The sequence below is a fragment of the Doryrhamphus excisus genome, chromosome 2, assembly GCF_030265055.1.
Source record: "Doryrhamphus excisus isolate RoL2022-K1 chromosome 2, RoL_Dexc_1.0, whole genome shotgun sequence".
Taxonomy (NCBI): domain Eukaryota; kingdom Metazoa; phylum Chordata; class Actinopteri; order Syngnathiformes; family Syngnathidae; genus Doryrhamphus; species Doryrhamphus excisus.
Genome location: NC_080467.1, coordinates 24,343,270 through 24,370,946, shown reverse-complemented (window position 1 = coordinate 24,370,946; position 27,677 = coordinate 24,343,270). Strand labels below are relative to the sequence as shown.

At 39.2% G+C, this 27,677-nt stretch overlaps 1 protein-coding gene across 3 annotated transcripts in view; it reads left to right on the top strand.

Moving 5' to 3' along the window:
* slit3 (slit homolog 3 (Drosophila)) overlaps positions 1 to 27,677 on the top strand; it is a 262,158-nt gene that overhangs the window by 123,191 nt on the left and 111,290 nt on the right. Inside the window, exons 6-7 of one of the 3 annotated variants that reach the window (XM_058048416.1) lie at positions 3,566 to 3,637; positions 20,019 to 20,090. In XM_058048416.1, the coding sequence (XP_057904399.1) occupies positions 3,566 to 3,637; positions 20,019 to 20,090 (144 nt within the window). Of the gene's footprint in view, positions 1 to 3,565; positions 3,638 to 19,508; positions 19,798 to 20,018; positions 20,091 to 27,677 lie in introns of those variants that run through there. The other 2 variants (XM_058048435.1, XM_058048425.1) reach the window with 2 other exon arrangements.

Sequence of the window (27,677 nt, the reverse complement as noted above, 5' to 3'; positions counted from 1 at the left end):
GCTGTAGTTCTACTACTTAAGTCATAAATAGTAGTCTCTTTAAAAGCACACACACACACACACACACACACACATGCAATGCTCCCCGTGTGTGTTTGTGTGTCTCTAGTCCATCAGCCAGTGTCCTTTCCAGGGGACGTAGGTCAGCCTCCCGCTAGTCATGGCCTTCACTGTGCTCAAAGGTCAGCAGGTACGCGTCGCAGCCCAACAAGAGCAGGAACGTTGTTGTTTACACAAGGACATGATGCACACATCTCGGTGTTGGGATATCACAACACAGTCAGCCGGTAGGCATCGTTTTCTGTAGGGTTCTTGGCATCGCAATATAACAATCCTAATGCTTAATGCTTCAGGAACTCGAACTACCTCCATTGGAAGCCTAATAATAATAATAATAATAATAATTATTATTATTAGTAGTAGTATTATTATTATTATTGAAAAAATGTTTACGTGACATTTGAAAATATCATAGATTATTGAATAATAAAAATTCATAATGTCATAATAATTACCAATAATCCTTAAAAATATTATACAAATGTGTACAAATTTCTATGACAAGACAATATTAAATGAATTAAATAACAGAAAAAGTTATTTAAAAAATGTAATATATAAATTATGTATTATTATATTGTTATTATTGGAAATAATTTTCAAGTGACATTTGGAAATATCATAGATAATTTTTTAAATGAATTAAATAACAGAAAAAAGTAATTTAAAAAATTAAATATATAAATTAAATATTAACATTATTTTTCCCATGGCCCTAATGAGGATCAGGGGTATACTAAATGAATATTTTTATTGTATTTTTTTCATTAATATTGTCCAATATTGTCCAATATGTCCAATATATTGGCTTTTTGGTCGAAAACCAATATAGCGATATTGTCCAACTCTCAATTTCCGATATCGATATGTATAACATGACTTATTTTCTGTGGTATGTGTTGTATCCAAAATTTAAAAATCTATATTTTTCATGATCGGGAAATCCGATACCGATATCAGCTGATATATCAGTACCAATAATTATCCGACATCCATAGTTATTATTTAAGATAAATTGGCTTTTGTCACTCATCATAATGGAATGTATTCTGAATAACAGATGTGATGTATTAAAAAGAAAACACAATTTTTAATTGTAATTACACATCAATATCTTTCTGTCTCCTTTCTAATTGTGTTTGTCCCTCGTCGTTATTCACCAGGAGGCCCACAGAGGGTTAGAAATCTTCCAAACAGACAAGATAGATACAGTATGTGCCTGTAGCCAGGCAGATAAACAATGAGCGTGACATACAATACAAAGCAACAGAGCATGGAATGAATACTTCTATTTGCTCTAGAAATGCAGCAGCATTAAGAAAAAGAGCATCCCAGTCAAAAACAAAGAGTGCTAACATAAACAATACAGTACATCCGCAGGCTGAGCCGCTCATTAAAATAACACCGCTGCATTCCGACCCGTCAAAAGTCATCCATGATGCTTAATGTGTGTATGGAAGAACACATGTCTTCGCCTACAAGGAGACTTTGATAGCCCGCAACATTCGTCAGCCATCGGTCCAAGTGGGACGTGTCAAACAAAAGGCGCAGCCGCAGAGCACAGCAGGCGGCGTCTGAGGGGGAAACTTCCAAAAGCATGAAAACCTGCGCTTTGAGTTACTATTGCTTTGACCCTCATAAACAATGCGAGACTGTGTATGTTTATTTATAGGTGAAAATACTACTACAACACATTATACTACTAAAAACACTAATATTACTAGGCCTACTACTAATGCATGTTTGCGTTTAACTTCTGTGTGTTGACAGGGACAATTTAAAAGAAAATGTTTGCTATAATCCACCACCCGGTAGGATACTTTAAAACTTCAGGAAGTAGTAGAATATGTTTTATTCGTATTTTTTGATGATAACAAAATAAATCATAAAGACAAAGTAATAGCAATGCTGATGAAAAGCATATGAAGAAAGATGAGAAGAAATTCCACTTAATCCAATAAAAAAGATTGAAGATTGAATCATTAAATTATTGAATTTTTATGAGTACATGAAGTACAACCATCCCTCGATTTTTGCAGTTAATCGGTTCCAGGCGTGATAAATGAATTTCTGCAAAGTCTGATTCCTTTACAAATGGATTACTTTCATAGTTGGAGCATAGAAATCCTGTCTAGACAACGGCTTTTAACATTAGAGACCTCTCGACATGATATAACACCCCTATATCCACATGTATACTCATATGACCCAATATTGTCAACATAATTGAAAATAAGACATACATGAAGTACAACCATCACTCGTTTTTTGCAGTTAATCGGTTCTGGGCCCAACCTTAATAAGTGAATTTCCGCAAAGTCTGATTCCTTTACAAATGGATTCCTTTCATAGTTGGAGCATAGTAAACCTGTCTCAACACCGGCTTTTAACATTAGAGACCTCTAGACATGATATAACACCCCTATATCCACATTTATACACATATGACCCAATATAGTCGACATAATTGAAAATAAGACATACATGAAGTACAACCATTCCTCGTTTTTTGCAGTTAATCGGTTCCGGGCCCAACAGTGATAAGTGAATTTTCACTGGCTTTTAACATTAGAGACCTCTAAACATGATATAACACCCCTATATCCACATTTATACTCATATGACCCAATATAGTCGACATAATTGAAAATAAGACATAGTACAGACTCACACATTATAGCATTGGCGTTGTTGTTGTTGTTGTCTTATTTTAGTCCCGGAATTTCCTGCGGTGACTCCTGACCGGTGTAGAATACGACATATTAACGCTTCTGAATGAGTTTCCGGAATGTTTTATATTTGTATTTTAGTTCATGTAGTCATATTTATGCTAGAAAATGCTTAATTTATGCCAGAAATACATACTATTTGCTTAAACAGGCACTTTATGACTACTAAGAGGCAATTATCAAGCACCAAACAGCGATTATTTATTAATTAATAGATTTTTAAAAAACGTGATAAAGTGAAGGCGTCAAATTTGAATTTAATTTGACATCAAAATACTACATTTGGAGCCTAATCGAGAGTACACGTGTAAGTACAGGAAGATACGTTTTTTTTCCCCACCCCTTCTGTCTAATTAGATGACTGTCACGCTAATGTTGTCGTTAACGCCTGCCTGTCGTGTCGTGTCACGTAAGTTCTGGCTCATATAGCGTTGATGTTCGTTCATTACACGTGAGCCAAAGTCAATGTGGAAAATAAAAATCAGCCAGGGTTCAAACATGGTGTCGGTGGCGTGTGTTTAATTCAGAACGAACAACTACACACACACATCAGGATGATTTTCCAATGGATTCCTGAGTCTTTTGAAGCTCTTTGGATGCAATTATTCCCGCCATCATGAATGTCATATCGTCCATCTGTCGCCTTCTCCTGGCCGCCTTTTGTGTTGTGCTGGCTTTTTTTTGTCTCCAGACTTCAACCGCTTGTGGTTTTTTGTTCACGATTGGACTCCTCAGCACCACATCTAATGGCCTTTCTCTCTCTTCCTCCTCTCTAGAGACCTGAGCGAGAACCAAATCCAGGCAGTTCCCAGGAAAGCCTTCAGAGGAATCACCAATGTCAAGAACCTGTAAGCGCAAATATTCCCTTCGGTTGGCGTCACGTCATTTTCTATTATTTCACTAAACCCACACGTCCATGTGCTTGGCCAGTACTAACACTTGTGACTGAGTCGTTATATTTTAACTTGACGTATGCTGACGTTAAATGTGTCGCTTTCAATGTATTCTCAAGGCAACTCAAATATTTTCAATGGGGGCTCGATATTTCTTCATAGCTTCACGTCATCTAAAAAGGCCTTTGGTGCTCACGTTAGGAAAATCTTGTCGACATCCTAATCACCAGTGGCCTCATCGATCGGCTACCTCATCGACGCCTCACGTCAATAATGACTGATCGATGTCACGTCTTGGGGGTAAACAGTGTCATTGCTACGTGTAGAGCATTTTAGCATAGCGTGGAATAGACAGATACATTTACAGAACGTGACTACTGGAAAGAAAGATAGATATTATTGTGTTTAAACCGGAATATTTGACAGAAAAACAGTATGAACATCACTAACAAATCCCAAACATCCATAACTCTTATAGGGGTCTTTCATTCACGTCAAAAGTTCTGATAAAAGTGCTGAACCAGATTTAGGATCAATAATATCGGCTGTGATTTTAGCATTACGTCATCATTACGTAAATGGGAACTGCACTTTTTTGGGTAATTTTGCCCATCATTCACAATCCTGATGTGAAACACGAACGTTGCATATTTATTTTCTTTTCTATGCATTATAATGCAAGAAAACAAGTTAATATGAGCTAGCTAACAATGAACGTCATTGGGACGCGGCTATTTTGACTACAAAGCTCTCTAAAAAAGAAACGGCTAACAGTGTTTTGTCATTTGATATACGGGGTGAAAATGATCTGACATATTTGTAGGTTAAATAAAAGGCGGTCTAGTGGTTAGCGCGCAGACCTCACAGCTAGGAGACGAGGGTTCCATTCCACCCTCGGCCATCTCTGTGTGGAGTTTGCATGTTCTCCCCGTGCATGCGTGGGTTTTCTCCGGGTACTCCGGTTTCCTCCCACATTCCAAAAACATGCTAGGTTAATTGCCCACTCCAAATTGTCGGATCGCCGGATTTATTTCACATAATAACAGCAACATACATAACAGCAACATAGACGCAGTGACAAAACTTACAATATCAGCTCTCCTTGGGGTAGCTGTGTCTTCCAGCTCAAGATGTCTGCTCCAGTCCTCAGGTAAAAAATCTTGTTGAGTCTTTGTAGCGAAATTGAGAGTATAGTTATAGTTAAATATGCAGTTTTTTGTGAGGGCTTTAACGTTAAAATACACATTTCCCACGACGTTTGTTGTTAGCTAGCTAATATTAACTAGTTTTCGAACGGAATGAAAACAGGCAATGAAACATGACACCACCTTCCTTTTGGCTGGGGAAAAAAAAAGGTTGTCATCAATCAATCAGAGCATAAACAGCTATTTGGTTGCAGACGGAAAGACGGGAAGGTGAGCCAACAGTGCCATCACAAAGGAATCAATGTTAGGTTTCTAAATTATAAGGAGAGTCCATTACTAGATCAGTTGATCTCAGGGTAGAAATAATATAGCATTCTAATGCTCAACCTATTTTGGTATGTTCTTTATGTGAGTACAATAAAGATACAGCCCCCCCCCCCCCCCCCCCCCCCAAACAAATACTGCCTAAACGGTCCGCTCTGATGACGCTGTGCAAGTAATGTGACCTTGGCTGCATACGTGATGTACAGTATATGGATCCGTTTCAATAGGATGAAGGGATGCAAATAGGAATAGATGGTCGCACGCGGATAAATAAATCATCATTGCACTTGTCGGGGCAAAGACATTTGGTCAAATTTGATTGGGCGTCGACTGCATCAGTCATTGTTTTTACCTGACAAAGGCACGTCCTCATTTGTTTCATTTGGTATTTTTAAAGCGTGTAAATGGACCTTGTGGTGTCATCACAAAGGGGCTTTTTGCGAGTCCTTGCCGCTAACACAAAGGAAGGGAAAATTCCAATTCCATCATCAAGCAGACACAGACAGTACATCTGCTTATTATCATTACCTCGTGTGTGTGTGTGTGTGTTCCAATTAAGATTTACGACGTGCCGTAAAATATCAACTCTCTTTGGATTATTAAGATGTATAAAAGCTGCCATGGTGACCACGTGAATCGGTTCATGTGCCGCTAGCATATGTGCTGTCTCTCCCAAGCCTGCTGTGAATTCAACATGGACGCCAAGGTCCACCAGGGATGATGACTTTAATGTTAAATGGACCTGAAAGTGTCTACACTGCACTGCGCTGTGTGTGTGTGTGTGTGTGTGTATGTGTGTATGTGTGTGTGTGTGTTGCCATGGATCACATCCAAACATCAGGTTGGCCTCCGACCAAACGCTTTCCCTCTCCGAGCGTGATGCTCAACTTGATCTTGCAAGAATTTAGTAGCAAATCGTAACTAAGAAAAGAGAACCAAGCGCTATATTTGGTTAACAGCGGGACATTGTGCTGACGTGTGCGTGCTGCAAACCCCCCTCGGTGATGCACGACGAACCAAAAAGGAAAGACCTGCTGCTACAAACTCCACAAGGACATGCTTCCTAAAATGAGAGCACATTTTTTGTTGTTATTCTTCTCACATCTCTTTGTCTTCCATCTTTAAAGAACAGTCGATGCAAACGCAGTTGGTGTATTTGTGGCTCCCCCTATGGGTTGTGATGAAAATGCTTTGGAAGGTATTTCAAACTGGGGGGCGTGGCCTATCAGTATGACCCAAAGCTTGTAATAGGACTAAATTCCATCCATCCATCCGTTTGCAGATTTTCCTCACTAAGGTCGCATGTATGCTGGAGCCTACACCAGCTGACTTTAGACCCTGGAATGGTCGCCAGCCAATCACAGGGCACATATAGACAAACAACCATTCACACTCACATTCATACCTATGGACAATTTGGAGTCGCTAATTAACCTAGCACTGCACGGTGGACGAGTGGTTAGCGCGCAGACCTCACAGCTAGGAGACCAGCGTTCAATTCCACCCTCGGCCATCTCTGTGTGGAGTTTGCATGTTCTCCCCGTGCATGCGTGGGTTTTCTCCGGGTACTCCGGTTTCCTCCCACATTCCAAAAACATGCTAGGTTAATTAGCGACTCCAAATTGTCCATAGGTATGAATGTGAGTGTGAATGGTTGTTTGTCTATATGTGCCCTGTGATTGGCTGGCCACCAGTCCAGGGTGTACCCCGCCTCTCACCTGAAGACAGCTGGGATAGGCTCCAGCACCCCCTGCGACCCTCATACCAAATATGTACATACCAAATTTAGTCAATTTTAAGCTAAACATCTTAAAGTTACAGTGGATGTTTTGTAGAGCTGCGTGAGAAATTTCAAGTCAGTCCAATTAATGGGGATAAATAAGAGTGCCACCATGTGGTGTATTTTTCAGAAAGTAATTTTCAGCTTTTTTTTTTGCTTCGGAAGTACAAAAACGTACAGACAAAAACATACACACTGGCTGGCCACCAGTCCAGGGTGTACCCTGCCTCTCGCCTGAAGACAGCTGGGATAGGCTCCAGCACCCCCGCGACCCTCGTGAGGTTAAGCGGTAGAAAATGAACGAATGAATGAATGTTTTTGGAATGTGGGAGGAAACCGGAGTACCCGGAGAAAACCCACACATGCATGGGGAGAACATGCAAACTCCACACAGAGATGCCCAAGACTATGTGGTAACAACATGCTAACCACTCGACCACCGTGCAGCCAGGAGTAAATCCACTCATCTAATTTTCATATTATGACGTCACCAGGCTCAGAAACGGTCAGATCCCTGTCTCCACCATACCAAACAAGCTCATCAAAATGTCTGATCCGCTTGTCATAGTCCCCTTTGTCTCTCACGCAAACACGGACATCATCATCATTTACAGCGGTATATTGAACACTGTTGCTTTCTACACTATTAGAAGTGTATTTGCTGCAGCACATTCTCCTGTGGTTGTGGCTTTTTCTATGTTGTTTTTTTTTTTTTTGCCATACCCCGCCTCTCACTGAAAGACAGCTGGCATAGGCTCCAGCATGCCCAGCATGCCCGCAACCCTCGTGAGGATATGGTAATGGTAATGGTTTTATTTCATTTGAACATGCATCAGATTACAATTGAATGCATCCCATAATCAGTTCACAGTTCCACATGTCCAAAAGGAGTAGGAAGAAGCAAAGCTTATTAAATCCTACCCCTCCATCTGGTACTTTTACAATCACTAACTCTTACATTTGTTCACTTCCTGCTTTCCATAATGCAGTTTAAGATTTTATTTTATTTTATTTTATTTTATTTTAATATTTTATCATTTTTATTTTTGTCCCATACCAAAGTACTCGGTGATATGAGCATCCAATGCCATAATGGGTACCATAGTAAGTGTCAATATAGTGATATGTATAGCACATCATGACTGGTTCACAATATGTATCATTTAATATTCTATGAACTTTAAATGCATATTTTTGAGGAATATTCCATATTTGTATACCTTCCATTGCATTTAACCATTGATATTTCATTGTAGACTAAATTAAAATGTGCCTCCATGTGCTTTTCTACACATTTCCCCATCTAGTGTTGCGTTTAAAACCCATACAATACACGTCAGAAAGTTGTGTGCATCCCCAGTCACCTCTGTGCCACTGTGGTCATAATTGAAACAAACGGCCGTCCTGCATTGCATTGTGGGTAGGGAAGCGTGAAGCCAAGGTAGGGAAAAGATAGCCAAAGATGGCGTAATGGTTTAGAATGTAAAAAAATATATATTTTAAAAATATGCTGTTTAATGGAATCGCTTTTTGTGGCCCGTACCCGATGGCTAGGCTTGTAGATGTTGAGCCTGGGTGAACACAGCAGGAAAGATGAATTAAATTTGATCAAATAATGGAGAAAACAAATAATACACAGGTAAGAGAGACGGAATAAGCGAAGGAAAACACCGAGCCCACCGATGGGGAGGAGGATAAAAGGAGAATATGTGTGTGTGTGCACTGAGGTGTAATGTGAGGTATATGAAACAGTGGTGGCTTATCTGATGTGTCCATGACTGAATGACTCTTGTCATATACGCTCATATCTTTGCTTCATCTTCTTCACCTCCGTACTGCTGATAGGGGATGTACACCGGTGGCATACTGTTAAATATTTTAGTATTCATATCAAGTCTCTTAATACTGTAACGATGGAGGACGTCCATTAGAAGTGGTCCATCATTGGATAATTGTATGTACATAAGCTGATGTTTTGATTTAGTCCTTGAACATCGCAAGGTAGTCAATCTTGAGTGGCGTGGAGAAAGGCACCGGCAGCAGTAAACAGCATCAAATGCTAACGTAGCCTCTGGGCAGCGCCGCGGACGGAGAAAGAGAGGAGAAGTATTAACGGCTAAAAAGTGGTCCCCGCCAGGAACAAAGTGAGAAGGAGACAGGGGAGAAAATCAATGCGGTGTCCACCAGGGACAGAATGTCACGGAGGCTTTTATTCCTCTTTGCCACTCTGTAGTGTAATGGAGGACCCGAGTCTTTTTTATGGCCACAGTCACCTTGTCGAATAGACGAATGGAAGCATGGAGGAGAAAATCCCAAACCAAGAAAAATCACCAGGAAGCAAAGAGGACACATGAGAAAAAACAAAACAAAACAATGATTTCCTTAACTTGTTGCTTCCAGTATTTATACTAATTAAGTAAATTCATATTGTTCGGAGAGGAGAACTGAAAAATAATAATAATCAAGAGTGGCAGCGATCAGCGAGGACAACGAAGATGATGAACGACTCGAGTCACTGCCGACTTTAAGTGACAATAATTAACTTTGTAGATCAAATCACTTTAATGGACCCAAAGATGATTACCGTGTCACTTTTGATTGACGCCGCATTTTCATATTCATCTCAGAGGGGAATTTTGCTCCTATGTAATTCCCATTCATCCAGGTCGTTTTCATTCTCATTCAATCCATCGTAACTGGACTGTTTGAGTCATCTTGGAAGACGTTTGCCTCTCATCTGAGACAATGTGAACAGTACGGTTGCAATCCATTGAATACCCTGAGAAGGATATGTAGTATTATTCTGTAATTATGTAGTATTCAACCATCCATCCACTTTCTGTACTGCTTATCCTGGTCATATCACCTCGTACTTTGGTACGTGACAAAAAATAAATAAATAAAAATTTAAAATGAATAAATAAATAAATTAATTAAAAAATATTAGGAAAGCAGGAAGTGAACAAATGTGGAAATATGGGGAAATATGTATGTAGAAAAGCACATGGAGGCACATTTTAATTTAGTCTACAATGAAATATCTGAGATTAAATGCAATGGAAGGTATACAAATATGGAATATTCCTGAAAAATATGCATTTAAAGTTCATAGAATATCAATTGATACATATTGTGAACCAGTCATGATGTGCTATACATATCACTATATTGACACTTACTATGGTACCCATTATGGCATTGGATGGTCACATCACCTCCTACTTCGGTACGTGAATAAACTAAAATAAAATAAAAAAATAAAATAAAATAAAATAAAATAAAATAAAATAAAACCTTAAACTATATTGGGAAAGCAGGAAGTGAACAAATGTAACAGTTAGTGATTGTAAAAGTACCAGATGGAGGGGTAGGATTTAATAAGCTTTGCTTCTTCCTACTCCTTTTTGGCATGTGGAACTGTGAACTGATTATGTGATGCATTCAATTGTAATCTGATGCATGTTCAAATGAAATTAAACCATTACCATTACCATATTGTACGTGAATGAAGTGAATCTGCAATACTCATTATTAGAGTATCGTACAGTCGTCCCTCGTTTATCACGGTTAATTGCCCTCAAACCTGACTAAGATAAGTGAATTTTCCGCAAAGTACGATTCCACATTGATGAATGGAATATTTTTGTAATTTGAGCATCGGAAACCTGTTGATCAACATTATTAGAGCCCTGCAAACATGAAATAGCACCCCTATAGTCACCCCGAATACTCACATTACCTATAATAGTCGACATGATGATCTGAGTGGTTAGCATGTTGGCCACACAGAGGATCCGGGTTGAAATCTTCGCTTGGACATCTATAGAATTCTCACCAGGATGTACAGGAAGTCCAATTTTTCTGCATGTAAACTTATAATTATTTGATAAAGGTGTATTTTTATTCATATTTTTGGGTGTCTTGGTATCCGTCAGACCTTTCATTCATTCATTCATTTTCTACCCCTTATCCTCATGAGGGTCGCGGGGGTGCTGGAGCCTATCCCAGCTGTTTTCGGGCAAGAGGCGGGGTACACCCTGGACTGGTGGCCAGCCAATCACAGGGCACATATAGACAAACAACCCCCATCAGACCTTTTGGAAGTAATTAATAGTTGAAAATGAAAAGTTAAGACACATGTTAGAGCTACTGCGGGGGAGAATAATAACTTCCCAGCATGCTTTGCAGCACTTGTTTTCTAACAAATACTTCAAAGTCCATTTTCAAAATTCAAAGTCAGCCTCATTTTCCACCACTTCTGCAGTTTGGCGTGATGCATGAACGCAACCTGAACTTAACCATCTTGTTCCACGGTTCAATTTCCCCACTTTGAGCAGTAAAAGTAAGTAACACTTCATATTTCCCTGCCATGTGAAACACTAAAAATGAAGGTCGTTAAACGCCAGCCAATACCTCCCACCATCCTGCTAGGAATGTCTCGGCAAGTCCTCGCCGCTTGGGTTGTGCTGCTCGCGTTGTGATAGCGATGCATTCTTTTAACAGAAATATGCGACAACCTTCGTTTTAAGGCGGTCCGTGTCGATGCGGAGCTGCCGCATGACGATGATTTTATTGCAGATGAGGCTCGTTTGGTCTGAGAGTGGAGTGCTGACGATGCAAAGCTGTGATGCTCCAACGTCTACATGAGCTTCATGGGGTAATGAGCGGTTGAAAATTGCATTCTTAATATCAGTTTCAGATGGAAAAAAAATACGGTGGGATGGATTTGTTGGAATTCATAGAAGTACGTCTGTCTATAAAAAGTGTCAGACAGTAAATAGATAAATGTTATGTTTTCACATTCATAAAGAACAGGCAAATATTCCATCTTAAAGGACCCATATTCAAATATTTCTCACCAATTATGAACATTATACATACATACATTCATTTTCTGTGTCGCTTATCCTCACTAGGGTTGCGGCGTATGCTGGAGCCTATCCCAGCTGACTTCGGGCAACAATTAATTCAGGATTAATGAATCCACTACCAGACATTTCCCATTAACATGGATCATACCAGAAGAAATATTAGATTTTTGTCTGTTATCATATCAAAAAGATGTTTTGTTCGTCTCCACCTTTTTTTCTGTTTTTCAGTAATCAGCGGTAGAACGTACGTTTCAGCGTCTCTATCGCGTCAATATTTTGATTTCCTTAGTCATGGGCACGATGCAGACCAAACCACAAACTTTTTGTGTTTGCTTCATATGGATTTGGTCGGTCTAGGACAGACTGGTGTCAGACTGGTGTCAGACTGGTGTCATGAATGGTCAAGACACTCCAGGTTTCTGCAGACAAAGCAGGTGATTTTAATGAGCAACATCTTTAATTTGAGGGAAGGAAGTCATCAATTAAATCACCTGCTGGAGAGAACACGCACAGAGTCTAAGCCAGGGGTGGCAAATATTTTGATTCGTGGGCCGCATTGAGTTAACAAAATTGTCCGGGGGGACCAGAACACACACACTATTTTATGCTTATAATTTTCCTTGAATTATTGGTCTAATTTTATCTGTAAAAGTATTATACTATCAGCTTTATGTTCTCATGTCCCTTTTTTCAGGAGCACTTTAAACATCAAACTCTTTCATTCATTCATTTTCAATCGCTTATCCTCACGAGGGTCGTGGGGGGTGCTGGAGCCTATCAGCTGTCTTTGTACACCCTGGACTGGCGGCCAGCCAATCACAGGGCACATATAGACAAACAACCATTCACACTCACATTCATACCTATGGACAATTTGGAGTGGCCAATTAACCTAGCATGTTTTTGGAATGTGGGAGGAAACCGGAGTACCCGGAGAAAACCCACGCATGCACGGGGAGAACATGCAAACTCCACACAGAGATGGCCGAGGGTGGAATTGAACCCTGGTCTCCTAGCTGTGAGGTCTGCACGCTAACCACTTGACCGCTGTGCAGCCCCCCACATGAAACTATATAATTTAATTTTACAGTTTTGTTGTTTTTCTGTTTTTTTCTTACAAAAACAAAAATAAGACATCCTCCTTGCAAGTCATGTTGCCAGTTTGTATGTTAAAAGTTAAAATACTTAGAAAGCAACTGCTGGGCCGGATTCAAATGCTTGGTGGTGCATGTGGCCCCTGGGCCGAAGTTTGCCCACCCTTGTTCTAAGCCCTAAGCACCTACATGATTAATGAAAACAACAAGCTTCAGATTCATTCAAAAATAACAACAATAGGGAGCTCATTGTCAGGAACACAGTCAGTGCTTTTAGTGCTACTGGAAAACACCATGTTTTGTGTCTGTAGCTTTAATACTCCTGAGCTGTGTTTGTCCAGTGTGTGATGTCCTGTATCCACTTTTTTTTTTTTTTTCATTGGAACTGATCATGACACTTTCCGACTGTTTAGCTCAGGGGTCGGCAACCTTTCCTATCAAAAGAGCCATTTTACCCGTTCACTGACTAAAGGAAAATAGACTGGAGCTGCAAAAATTAATTCAAAAACAATATCTTATAAACTTTTAAAGGTTTATACCTGATACCTGAAGAAATGGTAATGGTTTAATTTCATTTGAACATGCATCAGATTACAATTGAATGCATCACATAATCAGTTCACAGTTCCACATGTCCAAAAGGAGTAGGAAGAAGCAAATCTTATTAAATCCTACCCCTCCATCTGGTACGTTTACAATCAGTAACTGTTACATTTGTTCACCTCCTGCTTTCCATAAGCAGCAAATAAGCAGCAAATGTGCAGCAACGTGCTCCACAACAAAGAGGCTGAAGATCCACATGCGGCTCTGGTGCCGTGGGTTGCTGACCCCTGATTTAGCTCATTGGCTTTGATTGCCGCCTGTGAAATACTACGAGTAATCGATGTGTCGATGCAGAAATCGGAGGTGACTACATACACAAAGCTGCATGCCCTGTGAGCGAGTCGTTCACGCACGGGGAATGATGGACAAAAAGCCGATCAATCATCAGTCACCACGTTGCCAGATTCGATTTTATTTGGACAGATGCCACACATCGCATACAACAACATTAAGCATTTAGACGGGAAGACACAAACACTAGCAACACTAGCATAACTATATGCAATGCTAACGTGCTAACATTTCCATTTTAACCGCTACATCATTCTAGGTTAGCTTATTTGTTGAAGAAAACTGCTGTATCTGAGTTGGCAGACCGTCTGGACTTTATTTTGAGATGTGTAGTGAAGCCTGCTTCTATGTGATGATGTCACCAAAAGTCGCAACTTCGGAAGCAACCGTTTGAGTTCTGTTGATGTTAATGTTGATGTGTATTTCTAGGCAATAATTGACAAAGATAATCATTTTTTTTCCCAATAATGGTGGTTCCAGGTGGATTCATAGAGCAGAAAAATTGTTTGCGTGAGTGCCAGATGGTTGCAAAGGCAAGGACTCTATCAGTCTGCCAATAGGCTTCATCATAGACATGATTAGAGACACTAATTATATGGAAAGAAATTAAATTTTGGTCCTCCAGTCTTTTGCCCTGTGACAACCATCCACACACACACACACACACACACACACACACACACACACACACAGCATCTCATGACAGACTGATAGCAATCATGTCACCGCTAATCACGGTACTCGGTGAACAAAGCTGTCAGAGGAATTCAATCATGATGAAAGCGTTTAGCCTCAGCCAGGAGGGACTCGGGGTGAGGAACATGGCCTCCCGATGTGAGTCCTCAACTTAACTCTCATTCCTCTCAGAAAATCTCACATTTCTCAAGAACTGTGATCCCACGCGGCGCCCATTGATAACCGAGCGCGCTCTCCGAGAGGTTGTGCCGCTGATCTGATAAGACTTCGTTAGTTCTTCTCCTGAGAGGTGCCGGGTCTCTGTGGGTGATCCTCAGCAGAGGGAACATTAGCGGAGATTTGCACGTGCGATGAAATCCCGCTTTCAGGCACACTGGCGGACACACCGCTGCACGGGTCTAACAGTCATTAGAGCTGCAGAGTTGCAGGGGGGTCCTGGTTTGACGTAGAAAATAGCAACAGCATTGAACATCCTAATTTCCAGCTATAGTACATTAGCTATTTTGTCAGCTATACACACAGTTGTGTATTTTTTTTAACATACAGTATTTCCATGTAGGTCCACAGTGGTAACTTGGACGGACACGGCATGAAAAATACACATTGCTGTAAATCAAGTAGCATTTTATGGCCCTGATGCGCATGCGGAAAGTAGAGCGTGTATCGGCGCCACGGCCATTGAAAATAAAATGTTTTCTTTTTTAGGACTATGTTAACCAGATGTTTGGCCTGTGCAGCAAACCTCCATCAAGGTTTGTCGAATCCTGCTGATGGACAAACAAAGCAAGAGGGAAAATAAGTCCAGGAGAGAGTCAAGGAAAATTATTTTGTAGTTGTATTGAACAGTTAATACACATTGAAATGTACTTTAAAAACACATAACCTTTTCCAACCATGTATCTCTAGAGATCTCTTCGAGATGCAACGATTAATCGACTCAATAGCCACGTTTACATGAGGAGTTTTTCTCTTTCCGAATGGAATCTTTCCGAATGACCTTTCTGAAAGCAATGGTATACATGGAAATTAAAAATTAAAAATTATTACAAATTAAAAATTATAAAAAAAAATATAAAAAATATTAAAAATTAAAAATATAAAAAATAAAAAATATTAAAAATTAAAAAATATTAAAAATTAAAAATTCATTCATTTTCTGCCGCTTTTCCTCACCAGGGTCGCAGGAAATTAAAAATTAAAAATTAAAAATTAAAAATTAAAAATTAAAAATTAAAAATTAAAAATTAAAAATTAAAAATTAAAAATTAAAAATTAAAAATTAAAAATTAAAAATTAAAATAAAAAAAACTTTAATTATATTAGGAAAGCAGGAAGTGAACAAATGTAACAGTTACTGATTGTAAAAGTACCAGATGGAGGGGTAGGATTTAATAAGCTTTGCTTCTTCCTACTCCTTTTGGACATGTGGAACTGTGAACTGATTATGTGATGCATTCAATTGTAATCTGATGCAAGTTCAAATGAAATAAAACCATTACCATAATGCATAGAAAAGAAAAAAAAATGTGTTCATGTTCCACATACGGATTGTGAATGCTGGATAAAATTCCACCCACCACGCTCACGGAGACAGAAGTGGTTGCAGAGGGCATGCACATCACAAGTCATCCTTAGCCCGATGTTGCCCCTCCCACAATGAAAGTTCCCCCTGCGCTAAAAGTGCTGCATAGTGTCTGCATGCTTCTAATTCCGTACTGAGGCGGTACTCATCCCCAAATTTTGCCTACACTTGTAAGTCCAGCGGGTCGGGACCTGAGCTTTAGCAGCTGCCTGATAGATGATCACATAGCAAGCTTCGAAAACTCCCCACACCCTGCCAAGTGCCCCCCCCCCCCCCCCCCCCCAAATGCTGCACCAATCGAAAGCCTTTTAAAGCGTCACATGGTGACATGTATTGTAGCATGTTTTGCAGTGGGCAAAACTTACATCACACTCACAAAGACAGGAAGTCCCACACAGAGGTGATCCGCGGAGGGGATGGGCATTATAAAGCAAGTATCGATGCCATGCTTTGTCACTGATATCGGCCGATACCGATTAAATCGATCGGCACACCCCAATTGAAAATCTACATTTCAAATGCACTCTGAAAGCACACAACATCCTTTACATCAGGGGTCTCAAACTCAATTTACCTGGGGGCCACTGGAGCTAGGGTCTGGGTGAGACTGGGCCGCATCAGGTTTTCCAAAAAAAAAAACCACACATTTATTAAAAACGGAAAAATGAATAAACTTTGCTTTGGTTCCGATTTTCTACAATAAACCTCTGATAAAACATTCCACTGTTCTCAAATATCTTAATTTTTATTTTTCTACACAAAATAAGATGAGAAATAAATAAACAAATCAAGAATAAAGAAAATCAATCAATCGGTAATAATTAAATATAATAATAATAAAAGGGCAAATAATAAAAACTTAAGAAACCACATATAGTTGGTGGGTAGACAAATTATTTTTTTCAGATTAAAATGAACAAAGCATTATTAGAGCCCTGTAGACATGACAAAACACGACTATAGTCACATTTATACTTTTTTTATTTACAACATATTGCGCAACTGCAGGGTCTTGAGACACATGCTAACTCGCAAACTAGAGAGCTAAGTTATTTCCTTTAGACTTAAATAGCCAAAAACTTACCACTTCCACACGGATAGGGAGGATAACTATTAACAGTTATTTAACCTTTAACATGAACATTAATCAAACGTAATCATTTTTTCTGGATACATGATACCATACAGCATCCATATCAAACTTGTGCGGGCCGCACTAACATTAAACTTTCATATCAAGGCGGGGGCCTCAAACTAGTGTCCTGCGGGCCACATTTGGCCCATGGGCCGCGTGTTTGAGACCCCTGCTTTACATCCTTATTTTCTGTCATGCCCCCCCCCAACCCCTGGGAACAGAAATGAAATGTTTTTACACCCCCCACCCCAATTTGAAATGTTATTGACAAATTTCTATTTATCTGTACTGTACAGACTGAACTCAAAACAGAAACTCGGAAAATGCAACAAAATGGAGTACAAAAAATGTGTACATGTTGGCAGGTCTGCATTAACCTTGAAAATACTCCTTGCCTCTTATGCTCACCCCCCGACGATTCACCGCGACCCAAGGGGGTCTTACCGCATTTTACTCATTGAAAAGTCTTTTTTTTTTTTGCTTCAGTTGCCCTGGCGACATCCCTGCTAGCCTAAAGAGCCATATAACGGCTGTCCCTCACTGTGAGGACTGCTTTAGTGTCACATTTAGAGATGCAGTGGGAGTAGGAGGAGAGTGGAAGTGAAGGTGAGGAGGAAAATGGATAAGGTTAGGGAAGGAGAAGGATGCTAGGAAACAACATGGATGGAAGATGAAGTAGTGAAGTAGGGTGTGTGGACGCTTCTGATGTTTGCTCTGCTAATACGGATCGTTTGGTCGGATGTGAAAGCAATCATCAATAGCAGGCTGGAATCTGTGCTGGTATAGAAATAACCTACGTAGTTAACCCAGCAGATAGGCTGACGTAAAATTAAGTCCTGATTTTATGCATATTAGGGCTGGGTCATATGACCTCAAATCAATATCATGATAAATTGGGCAGTTTTTGCCTCAATAACGATAAATCTCCGACCACTGTATACCTTTACCATCTAAAAATAATTGCAGGAAATGCAAATGAACTGTTTTCCGTTGATTTATTGGCCAACTGGCATACATTACTTTCAATGAAATATAATACACGTTCAAACTGGGGGGCGTGGGCCATCAGTATGACCCACAGCTTGTAATTGGACTAAATTCCATCCATCCATTTTGCAGATTATCCTCACTAAGGTCGCATGTATGCTGGAGCCTACACCAGCTGACTTTAGACCCTGGATTGGTCGCCAGCCAATCACAGGGCACATATAGACAAACAACCATTCACACTCACATTCATACCTATGGACAATTTGGAGTCGCCAATTACGCTAGCACTGCACGGCGGTCGAGTGGTTAGCGCACAGACCTCACAGCTAGGAGACCAGGGTTCAATCCCACCCTCGGCCATCTCTGTGTGGAGTTTGCATGTTCTCCCCGTGCATGCGTGGGTTTTCTCCGGGTACTCCGGTTTCCTCCCACATTCCAAAAACATGCTAGGTTAATTGGCCACTCCAAATTGTCCATAGGTATGAATGTGAGTGTGAATGGTTGTTTGTCTATATGTGCCCTGGGATTGGCTGGCCACCAGTCCAGGGTGTAACCCTGGGATAGGCTCCAGCACCTCCGCGCGACCCTCTTGACAATAAGCAGTAGAAAATGAAGGAATGAATGATGTTATTAGTTTTTAGTATAATTTGGAGCAGCTATGATGAATACAAATCCCATGCTTTTCCACTCTAAAATATATTTTAGAGTGGGAAAGCAGTATAGTACGTCACAGAGAGCAGTCATCTTTCCCACAGCATCTCACTGATAATGTCGTCACACGTCAACGAGAGTTGCCGGTGTCAACCAGGAAAATGTGTATATTTTTATACAGATGGGCAAAAAAAAAGATATCACTCGAGTTTGATTCACTTTGTTTGGACTTTTTTTTTGAAGCAAAATACAAATGAAGGAGTTAATTTTTGGTCCAGAAGAAGGTAAGAGGAGGCACCCTGGTTCTCCCAAGAGTGCTCGGGGTTATCGGGTTCATGGATGGAACGACGGTCTGATGTCGTCTACAGGCGGACCTGAGCAAATTAAAATAAAAGCCAAGGATGGATGACTGAGGGGCACAAGGGGGGAGGAGTTGTCCACCAATGAGGCGTGGACCGGGCTGCGGGATGGGGGGGCGGGGCCGGTTGTGTTTTTGGAAAGAGGAAGGAAGTCGTGACTGCGGGTTTGATTTACGGCGGCTTTGCTTTTAATGAAATTGTTTCAGTGACAGAGCCGGTAAAAGGCCCTTAATGGATTGGCTGGCCTAATGTAATGAAATTACTCCCTCGCTCGCTACACGCTGGAAGAAAGAAAGAATAAAAGATGACATTGGGAGGAGGAGGAGGAGGAAAATGCAATTAATATTTACAGAAGAGACAAGAAGGAAGGGTGGGCTTAGCTCGCTCTCTTCCTCCCCCTTTCTCTCTTTCTCTCTCTCTCTCTCCCTCTCTCTCTCCATCTCTCGCTGGCCAGTGTGGCGGCGGTGGCAGCAAGCAAGCAGGTGATAGGCTGACGCCACGCTGGCTGTTCCGCCACTTCTTTCCTCCTGGTGGGCTCTCCTCCTTTTCCTCTCCTCCTCCTCCTCAGGGCAGCTCACACATCACAGTGCTGAGGTGAGAGCGGCCATCCCTGTGTTTTTATGTGTGTGTGTTTTCAGCTATATGTGTGTGTACTTTAGGCTGACTCCTTAGGGTATCACCTCCCCACCTACTCTTTACACACATATACACCCATATACACCCATTCACGCCTTTTTGGTTAGTCCCTCCTCCACCTTGAGTCTCATCTGTGTGTGTATTTGTGTGTGTGTGTGTTTGTGTGTGTGTGTGTGCAGGCAACTGGACAGCAACCACATCAGCTGCATTGAAGATGGAGCTTTCCGAGCGCTGCGTGATCTGGAGATTCTGTAAGTGTATAATCCTCTTCCTCCTCCATCCTGCGTCTAACAGGTCTGTCCCGTCTGTGCCTTCATCCTGTCTCTCTCATCCTCCTCTGGCTGGGACTCCCAAGTTTAGCAAAGTGCTCGCAAATGTTGCATGCACAAGTTTTTTTTGTGTCTTTTCTTGATTCAGTTTCTTGGTTAATAGCATAGCATACGGTGGCAGATGTGCGTCCTTGATCAATGCACTGCTAAAAAACGCACATACACACACACACACACACAGTTGTCGTTGCAGTAAAGGTGTATTTTATAAATGCTCAAATTTTTATTTAAGGAATTTATTTAGCTAAACCACAAAGAGGGGCGGGGTGTTAATTGGAAATGGACGCTGATTGGACATAGACTGTTGTTGAATCGCGACAGGAAGTGCGGGAACTCCTTATATCCGTGTAAAACTATAATTTTTAAAAATAATTTTACTTTTCTGTAAAGTGTCTTTGAGTATTTTGAAAAGCACTATACAAGTAAAATGTATTATTATTATTATTATTATTATTATGGATAAAATACATTTTTGTTAATATTTTTGGGATTCATTTAATGTGGTAAAAATTCCCTCATTTTTGTATGTTTTGTTCTGACTTTTGAAGAATGAATAACAAAAACTGAAGTTCATTTATTTCAGCTGTAACAATGATTTGGAGTGCATGAAAAAATCAAAAGTAAAACTAATCTCACTTGGATCATATAAATATCAGTTATTGGCAAGTGTGTTGTACAATGCACTAGTCACAGAACCAATGTTGTAATAGCGGTAAAGTAATACTAGTAATGCCAGTGCTGAGTTTCACACCAACACTTGAGTAGCATTTTAAAGTACATGCAGAGGCGTATAAAACTGCTGGATACTGCATGACACTTCAAATGCAGTTACCTCGGTCATTCATCAGATGGAGATTTGATTTTCTGCGAATAATATAAGGAAAAAAATGGAAACAAAAAATACATCAGCAGGTTGCCTACAGCCACAGCTGCCAATGGGTTATTTTTTGTGTGTGTTTTTCTGTGGCTTTAATTTTTATGTATCAAAAACTTACTGAAATATATACAGTCAAACCTTGGGTTTCATCAGATTTTAACCAAAACATTGCCTCGGTTTTTGTACAATAGCGCCCGTAAGCATGACTGCTTAATCGCTGATTGAACATCGCTCATTAACTTGTGTTTTTTTCAAAAATGAATGAATAAATGATCGGTGTTTTATGGTTGAATTATTCCTATTATTAGAAGACTATGCATATTTAAGCAAATTGTACTTTTTATTGGTTTAAATTAAGTATTTTTCAGCATAAAAACAAACTAAAATACCAATACAAGGCATTCTAATTGTGACTGTAGTACTGTATTCTATATTGGCCACTTAATTACCGTATATTCAATATCTCTTATTTTCTCTGATACTGAATATATTGGGTAATACAAATATAAAGGTGACTATGTGGCTGTTATTCATTGTCTTCAAGGCTCTAATAATGTTAAGTGTATTTCTGTACTTCAATTCCATTACCAGATATATATATTTTTTATATTTATATTTTCATTTGTGGAAATTCACTTATCACAGTCAAGTATGGAGCCAACTAGCCATGATAAACGAGGGACGACTGTATTCAAATGGAATTCCCAAAACAAACCATGCCTAAGTATCGCTCACTCACTGACTGTGAATATTTTTATTAAGTATCATGTTAAATGAACCGCCACAGGGCCAAAGACAGGAAGTATGTGAACTCCTCACATGCGTGTAAAACTATAATTATTCTGGATAAAATATTTTTTTTGTTAATATTTTGGGGATTCATTTAATGTGGTAAAAATTCCCTCGGTTTTTGTATGTTTTGTTCTTTTGACTTTTGAAGAATGAATAACAAAAAACAAAGTTCCACTGTCTTGGATTACCACAACATAAAGAGATGCTGAACAAATCATGAACCTGAATCAAAAAGCCTTTTGATTCTGATTCATGATTCGTTTAGCATCTCTTTATGTTCTCTTTATCGGGACCCAAAACGGGTGGCGGGACAATTTTTAGTGGGCCATATTAATTCAATCAGACAGAATCAAAAGGCTTTTTGTCCCGCCAACCGTTATCGGTCCCGAAACGAATCATGATTCGTTCATGATTGGTTTAGCATCTCTTTATGTTGTGGTAATCCATGACAGTGGAACTTCGTTTTTTTTTTATTCATTCTTCAAAAGGCTTTTTGATTCTGTCTGATTGAATTAATAATATGGCTCACTAAAAATTATCCCGCCACCCGTTTTGGGTCCCGATCCACAGTTTGAGGAACCGTGCTACTCGTGTGCATTTCCCTTCCCTTTGTTGGTGTTTGCATCTAAAACAAAAGTTACCATTTCTGCTACACGAATGTTGGCTCATTTGTCTGCAGGGCTTTTTGGCAGTGTGCATGCTCATGTTGCGATGGAAAAGTTATAGTCAGAACGTGCTGCTGATAAAACTTGCAAATTAGACAACCAGGATGCAGAGGAGGATGGAGGATGTCAGGAGTGGGAGGAGAGGTGAAGGGCGACACAAGTGGCCCCCAAAAGTCCACTCTGCGTCCTGGTTTTAATGGCTGATTATTGATACGGAGATAGCCAAGGTCGATGGTGGGAGATGATGCGCCTCAGAGACTTCATATTCACAAAATAAATAATGGAAAAGGCGTAATTAGTAAGAGCCATTTTTAACTGCATTGGTGCCTATTAGACTCTGCTATTAGATACTGTTTTTAGTTAGCCACTCATTATGGCATTGTAACATTTATTGCTATTCTACATGGTGAGAAATAACAACAAAAAAAGCCACAAATGCTAAAATGTATTCCGCAGTCTCTACTTTGTTCAAGTGCTCCGGTTTCTCACTGCCCTCATTCGCTGCATTGTTGCCTTCTGACTGTCTCTGGGGGGGGGGGGGGGGGGGGGGGGGGGGGTTCTTTAGCTCCCCCTACAGTCTTGCAGAAAAAGCAACTCTCAAAAAGTGACATTAGACCTAAGCTAAAGGAGTTATTTTGTCTTAACACATGATTTGTACACAATTTGAAGCTGTATCATTAACACAAATGTGTTCTGGCTGGTCCACTTATCATCCATCGTTGCCATGGTATTGCGAGATACGCTTTTCGACCAAGCATTGTAGTATAAAAATGGTGTTTTAGGTTGTTAGGCTGGGGGTTAAATTGTTGCATACGGTTGCTTTAAAATAATTTTGAAATCTATGTCATGTTAACTTATTACGTTAAATTAAAAATAGACATACGTGCTTTGCATTTGACAGCACCAATACAAGACATTAGCAATTCATAAGCCTCTTGACAGCTGAAACGCCTGGCAGGATTTACAATGCACTGTAAATACGCAGCAGACGGCGTGACATCGCGCGCACTTTATTCACACCCCCCTCCCGTGACGTTTTAATAAAGCCAGGTGTGCGCCCGTCAGCGTGCACGTACGTGGCTGCGTTACACACACAAATGCAGACGTGTCCATCTGTTCAGTCCACGGGGTCGGACGATGGGGCCATAGTACACAATCAAAGGTCATGTGATTGCACCATTAGGTCAGCGTGTTTGTTTCAGTCCACTTTTTCAAACTGTTTCATTATAGTAGCAGTAGTAGTAGTATTTGAAGGTGACACGTTTTGTTTTAAAGTCTTTTTTACAGACATATGCGGGAGACACAATGACAATTTGGATGATCAACTGTGTAAAAGGCTGAATAAAGCCAAATTAATAATAATAATAATAATAAGACAAGTATAATATACAAGATAATTCATTCATTCATTTTCTACCGCTTATCCTCACGAGGGTCGCGGGGGGTGCTGGAGCCTATCCCAGCTGTCTTCGGCCGAGAGGCGGGGTACACCCTGGACTGGTGGCCAGCCAATCACAGGGCACATATAGACAAACAACCATTCACACTCACATTCATACCTATGGACAATTTGGAGTGGCTAATTAACCTAGCATGTTTTTGGAATGTGGGAGGAAACCGGAGTACCCGGAGAAAACCCACGCATGCACGGGGAGAACATGCAAACTCCACACAGAGATGGCCGAGGGTGGGAATTGAACCCTGGTCTCCTAGCTGTGAGGTCTGTGCGCTAACCACTAGACCGCCGTGCCGCCCATCATTATTATTAGTGAAATGTTAATAATTGAAACATATGACGTTGTTCTAGCCCTTGTATTTTACATTTTATTAGTCCTTTAATTTTGGTTTATACAAGATAATAGAAACTAAAATGAAAGGATTTTTATTTTTATTTTTATTTTTATTTTTATTTTTATTTTTATTTTTATTTTTATTTTTATTTTTATTTTTATTTTTATTTTTATTTTTATTTTTATTTTTATTTTTATTTTTATTTTTATTTTTATTTTTATTTTTATTTTTATTTTTATTTTTATTTTTATTTTTATTTTTATTTTTATTTTTATTTTTATTTTTATTTTTATTTTTATTTTTATTTTTATTTTTATTTTTATTTTTATTTTTATTTTTATTTTTTTTAGAAATACATGTATGGCTAATTAAATGTAACATAACATTAGGGTAATCCAGAAATTGCCTATAGGGTCATGTGTTATTTGTAATAGTTTCTATTTTTAGAATAAATTATATTACATGGTAATATGAATTATACTGTATTTATTATACTGTATATATACTTGAAATAAACGTATATGTAATGTTTCGTTTCATTATGAGTTTATTGAAGTTGTTTTGTAGTCAACATTCTGTTATAATCTTTTTATGAAGCTTCTTTGCTTCCATGTATTAATAAATGTATTAATAACAATCAAAAAGCGATTAAAGAAATCTTTTAGACATCCCTTAACTCTAACGCCTTCTCCCTCTCTTCCTCCTTTTCTTTGCTGCTGTCACTTTCACGGCTGCTGACATGAAAGTGGAGGATGGGCTTTCTAAAAGAGAGCCTAGTTATCATTTATTTAGGCCTGTTACCCTCCTTTTTTTATACGTGGGGAGAAAAAGAGGATTTGGAATGATGTGGGGAAGTCGGAAAGGAAGCTATCGGTGCTAGAACAGCAGCCAGTTTCCAGGACATCATTTATTTATTTGTTGTTGGACATAAATAAGAAAGACATGAGAGAAAAACGCAGCGGTGCTTCTATGGATGAAGTGTGTGTTAACAAAGACGAATAAAAGACTACACCGCCTGAAAAGATGACAGACGGCTAGCCATGTGACATGATTAAGGCATACGGTAAGGGAAAAAGAACATAATGGTAGTGATGGAAGGTGGAGAGCATGATCACAGGCAGGGAGGCAGGGGGACATTAATTATTGATGCAACAAATGTCTGACTGACTGACTCAATTTGACGCTGGACTCTTTCCACGCCACCAAGGCTGTCACATCCACTTCAAGTCACAAGGGTTACCTTCTCCTTTTTGATACCTAATAAACACTTGAACACCAAAACAAACACATCAGCTATGACTTCCAAATAAGGAGCCCCTTTATCCCCCCCATTTTTGGGGAGCTATATACCTTACAACAGATATGCTGTGTACATGGATTATAATAGTTCATAAAGCCTCAATCACTAAATCACTGTAACACAACATCAAGAATACAACTTGCCAAATAGTGAACCCACATAAAATAAGGGTGCATTATTTTGAGACCATTTTTTTTTATATATGAGTGCGCTATATCAAAGGCAATAAACTTTAATTTCTCAAGAGTACTTAAAGGGGACCTATTGTGCTCATTTTTCAACCTTTTGTATTGAGTTGTGCTGTCCTATAGAGCAGCTACACACAATAACCCACAGAGATTTTTAGATCTTCCAGAATCTGTACTTATTCCAGCTGTATTTCCTTTTGATTTGTGCGTCCTAATTTATTCCCCCTCCGATTAGTGATTAGTCACACACACAAAGTGCTTCTTAACTATGAACCATATAAGGAAGTCCACCCCTCTGTGACATCACAAAGGGTGAATTTAACCACACCTTTTGAAACTGAGCGTTTTGAGCCATCGCAAACTTCTTTCAGGGCTCACTTCCAAATGTGTAAACCTCATTATCTGAAACTTTGGTAACGTTTAACACGATAATACAACATTCTAACTACATTTATAAGTCAGAAAAGTGGAAAAAATATAATAGGTCCACAAAAGTGTAATGTGAACATAAAGAGTAATGATTGTGGGGGTTTTTTTCCCCTCATAAAATTATTTTTTTCTCATAACATCCTGCATTTTTTTCGTCATTATCTCATAATAACCTTTTTCTTGTTATATATTATAGACATTTATAGGTCAGAAAAAGCATAATAGGTTCCCTTTAACATTGTAGCTACAATGTCAAGGGCTTTTAAATACAATAAATCAAACAAACAACATCTCTCATTTTGAATCAGTGTATAAATAACCCGGGCAAAATAAATAAAAATAAAAATAAAAATAAAAATAAAAATAAAAATAAAAATAAAAATAAAAATAAAAATAAAAATAAAAATAAAAATAAAAATAAAAATAAAAATAAAAATAAAAATAAAAATAAAAATAAAAATGTGTGTCAACACACTTCCTAGTTTCACTTTCAACATTGTGTATGTAATACGCTGTTTACGTTTAATGAGGTGTAATGTTTTGTGTGAGTTTGGTCAAAGTACATTTTTGGATGCAGTAAAATATGTTTGCTGCACAATGAGGCTAAAATTAGTATTAGTATAAATTAGAATGTAGTATTTCACAACAATGTATGTGTGTTGTACATTTTACCATAAGAACCAGAGTAGATTAGTAATATCATCAGCATGGAAGTAGTATCTCGGTCTTGTATTCCAGGTTCCTTGGTGTATTATTGTTTTTTTTTTTTTTATAGTCGCTCCTTAATCAACAAGCCTCAGCGTCAGCAGGTTTAAACGTCCTCCTCAAAATCAATCCACGCTCCTGAATTGAGATGCGATGGGTGCATTTGACCCCAGATGGAGGTCTCCTTCATATCCGGGCCTCGGCCATTTTCCGATGATGAAAATCGACTCTGCCGCTGCTTCTGCCATGGTGAAAAATTAAAAGAGGAAATTTGCATGCGGTGATGACTTTTGGTCGGGCGCCCCGTGATTAAATGCTACCAATATCCACGTCCCGAAATGTGAAATGAATTGTGGGATTGTTTGCGTATATTTTGGCAAAAACATGCCAGGAAAGATGAAGGGTTTCAACTCCCAAGATGCGCTAATTGCAAACAGCTTCATCTGAACTGACAGTTTTTGTGGTTTATGACCAGACCATTCATCATGTACAACATCTACTCTGTTGCTTTGTTGCACTCATGTTTAACTAGATGAAAATGAGAATTTTCACCATCACAATACACTTTATTGGACTGGAGGTTGGAGACATGGAGGGAAATTGTCCTGGGCTGTTTTTAAATAAGCATATTGTGGATGATTGTTATGTTCTTTAATTATTTTTCATCAACTGATAACTTAGATAAATTCAATTTAGTGTCAAAAACACAGTTGTAACAAGGTAATCCATAAAAAGTCAACATAGTCTACACTTTTTCGGAGT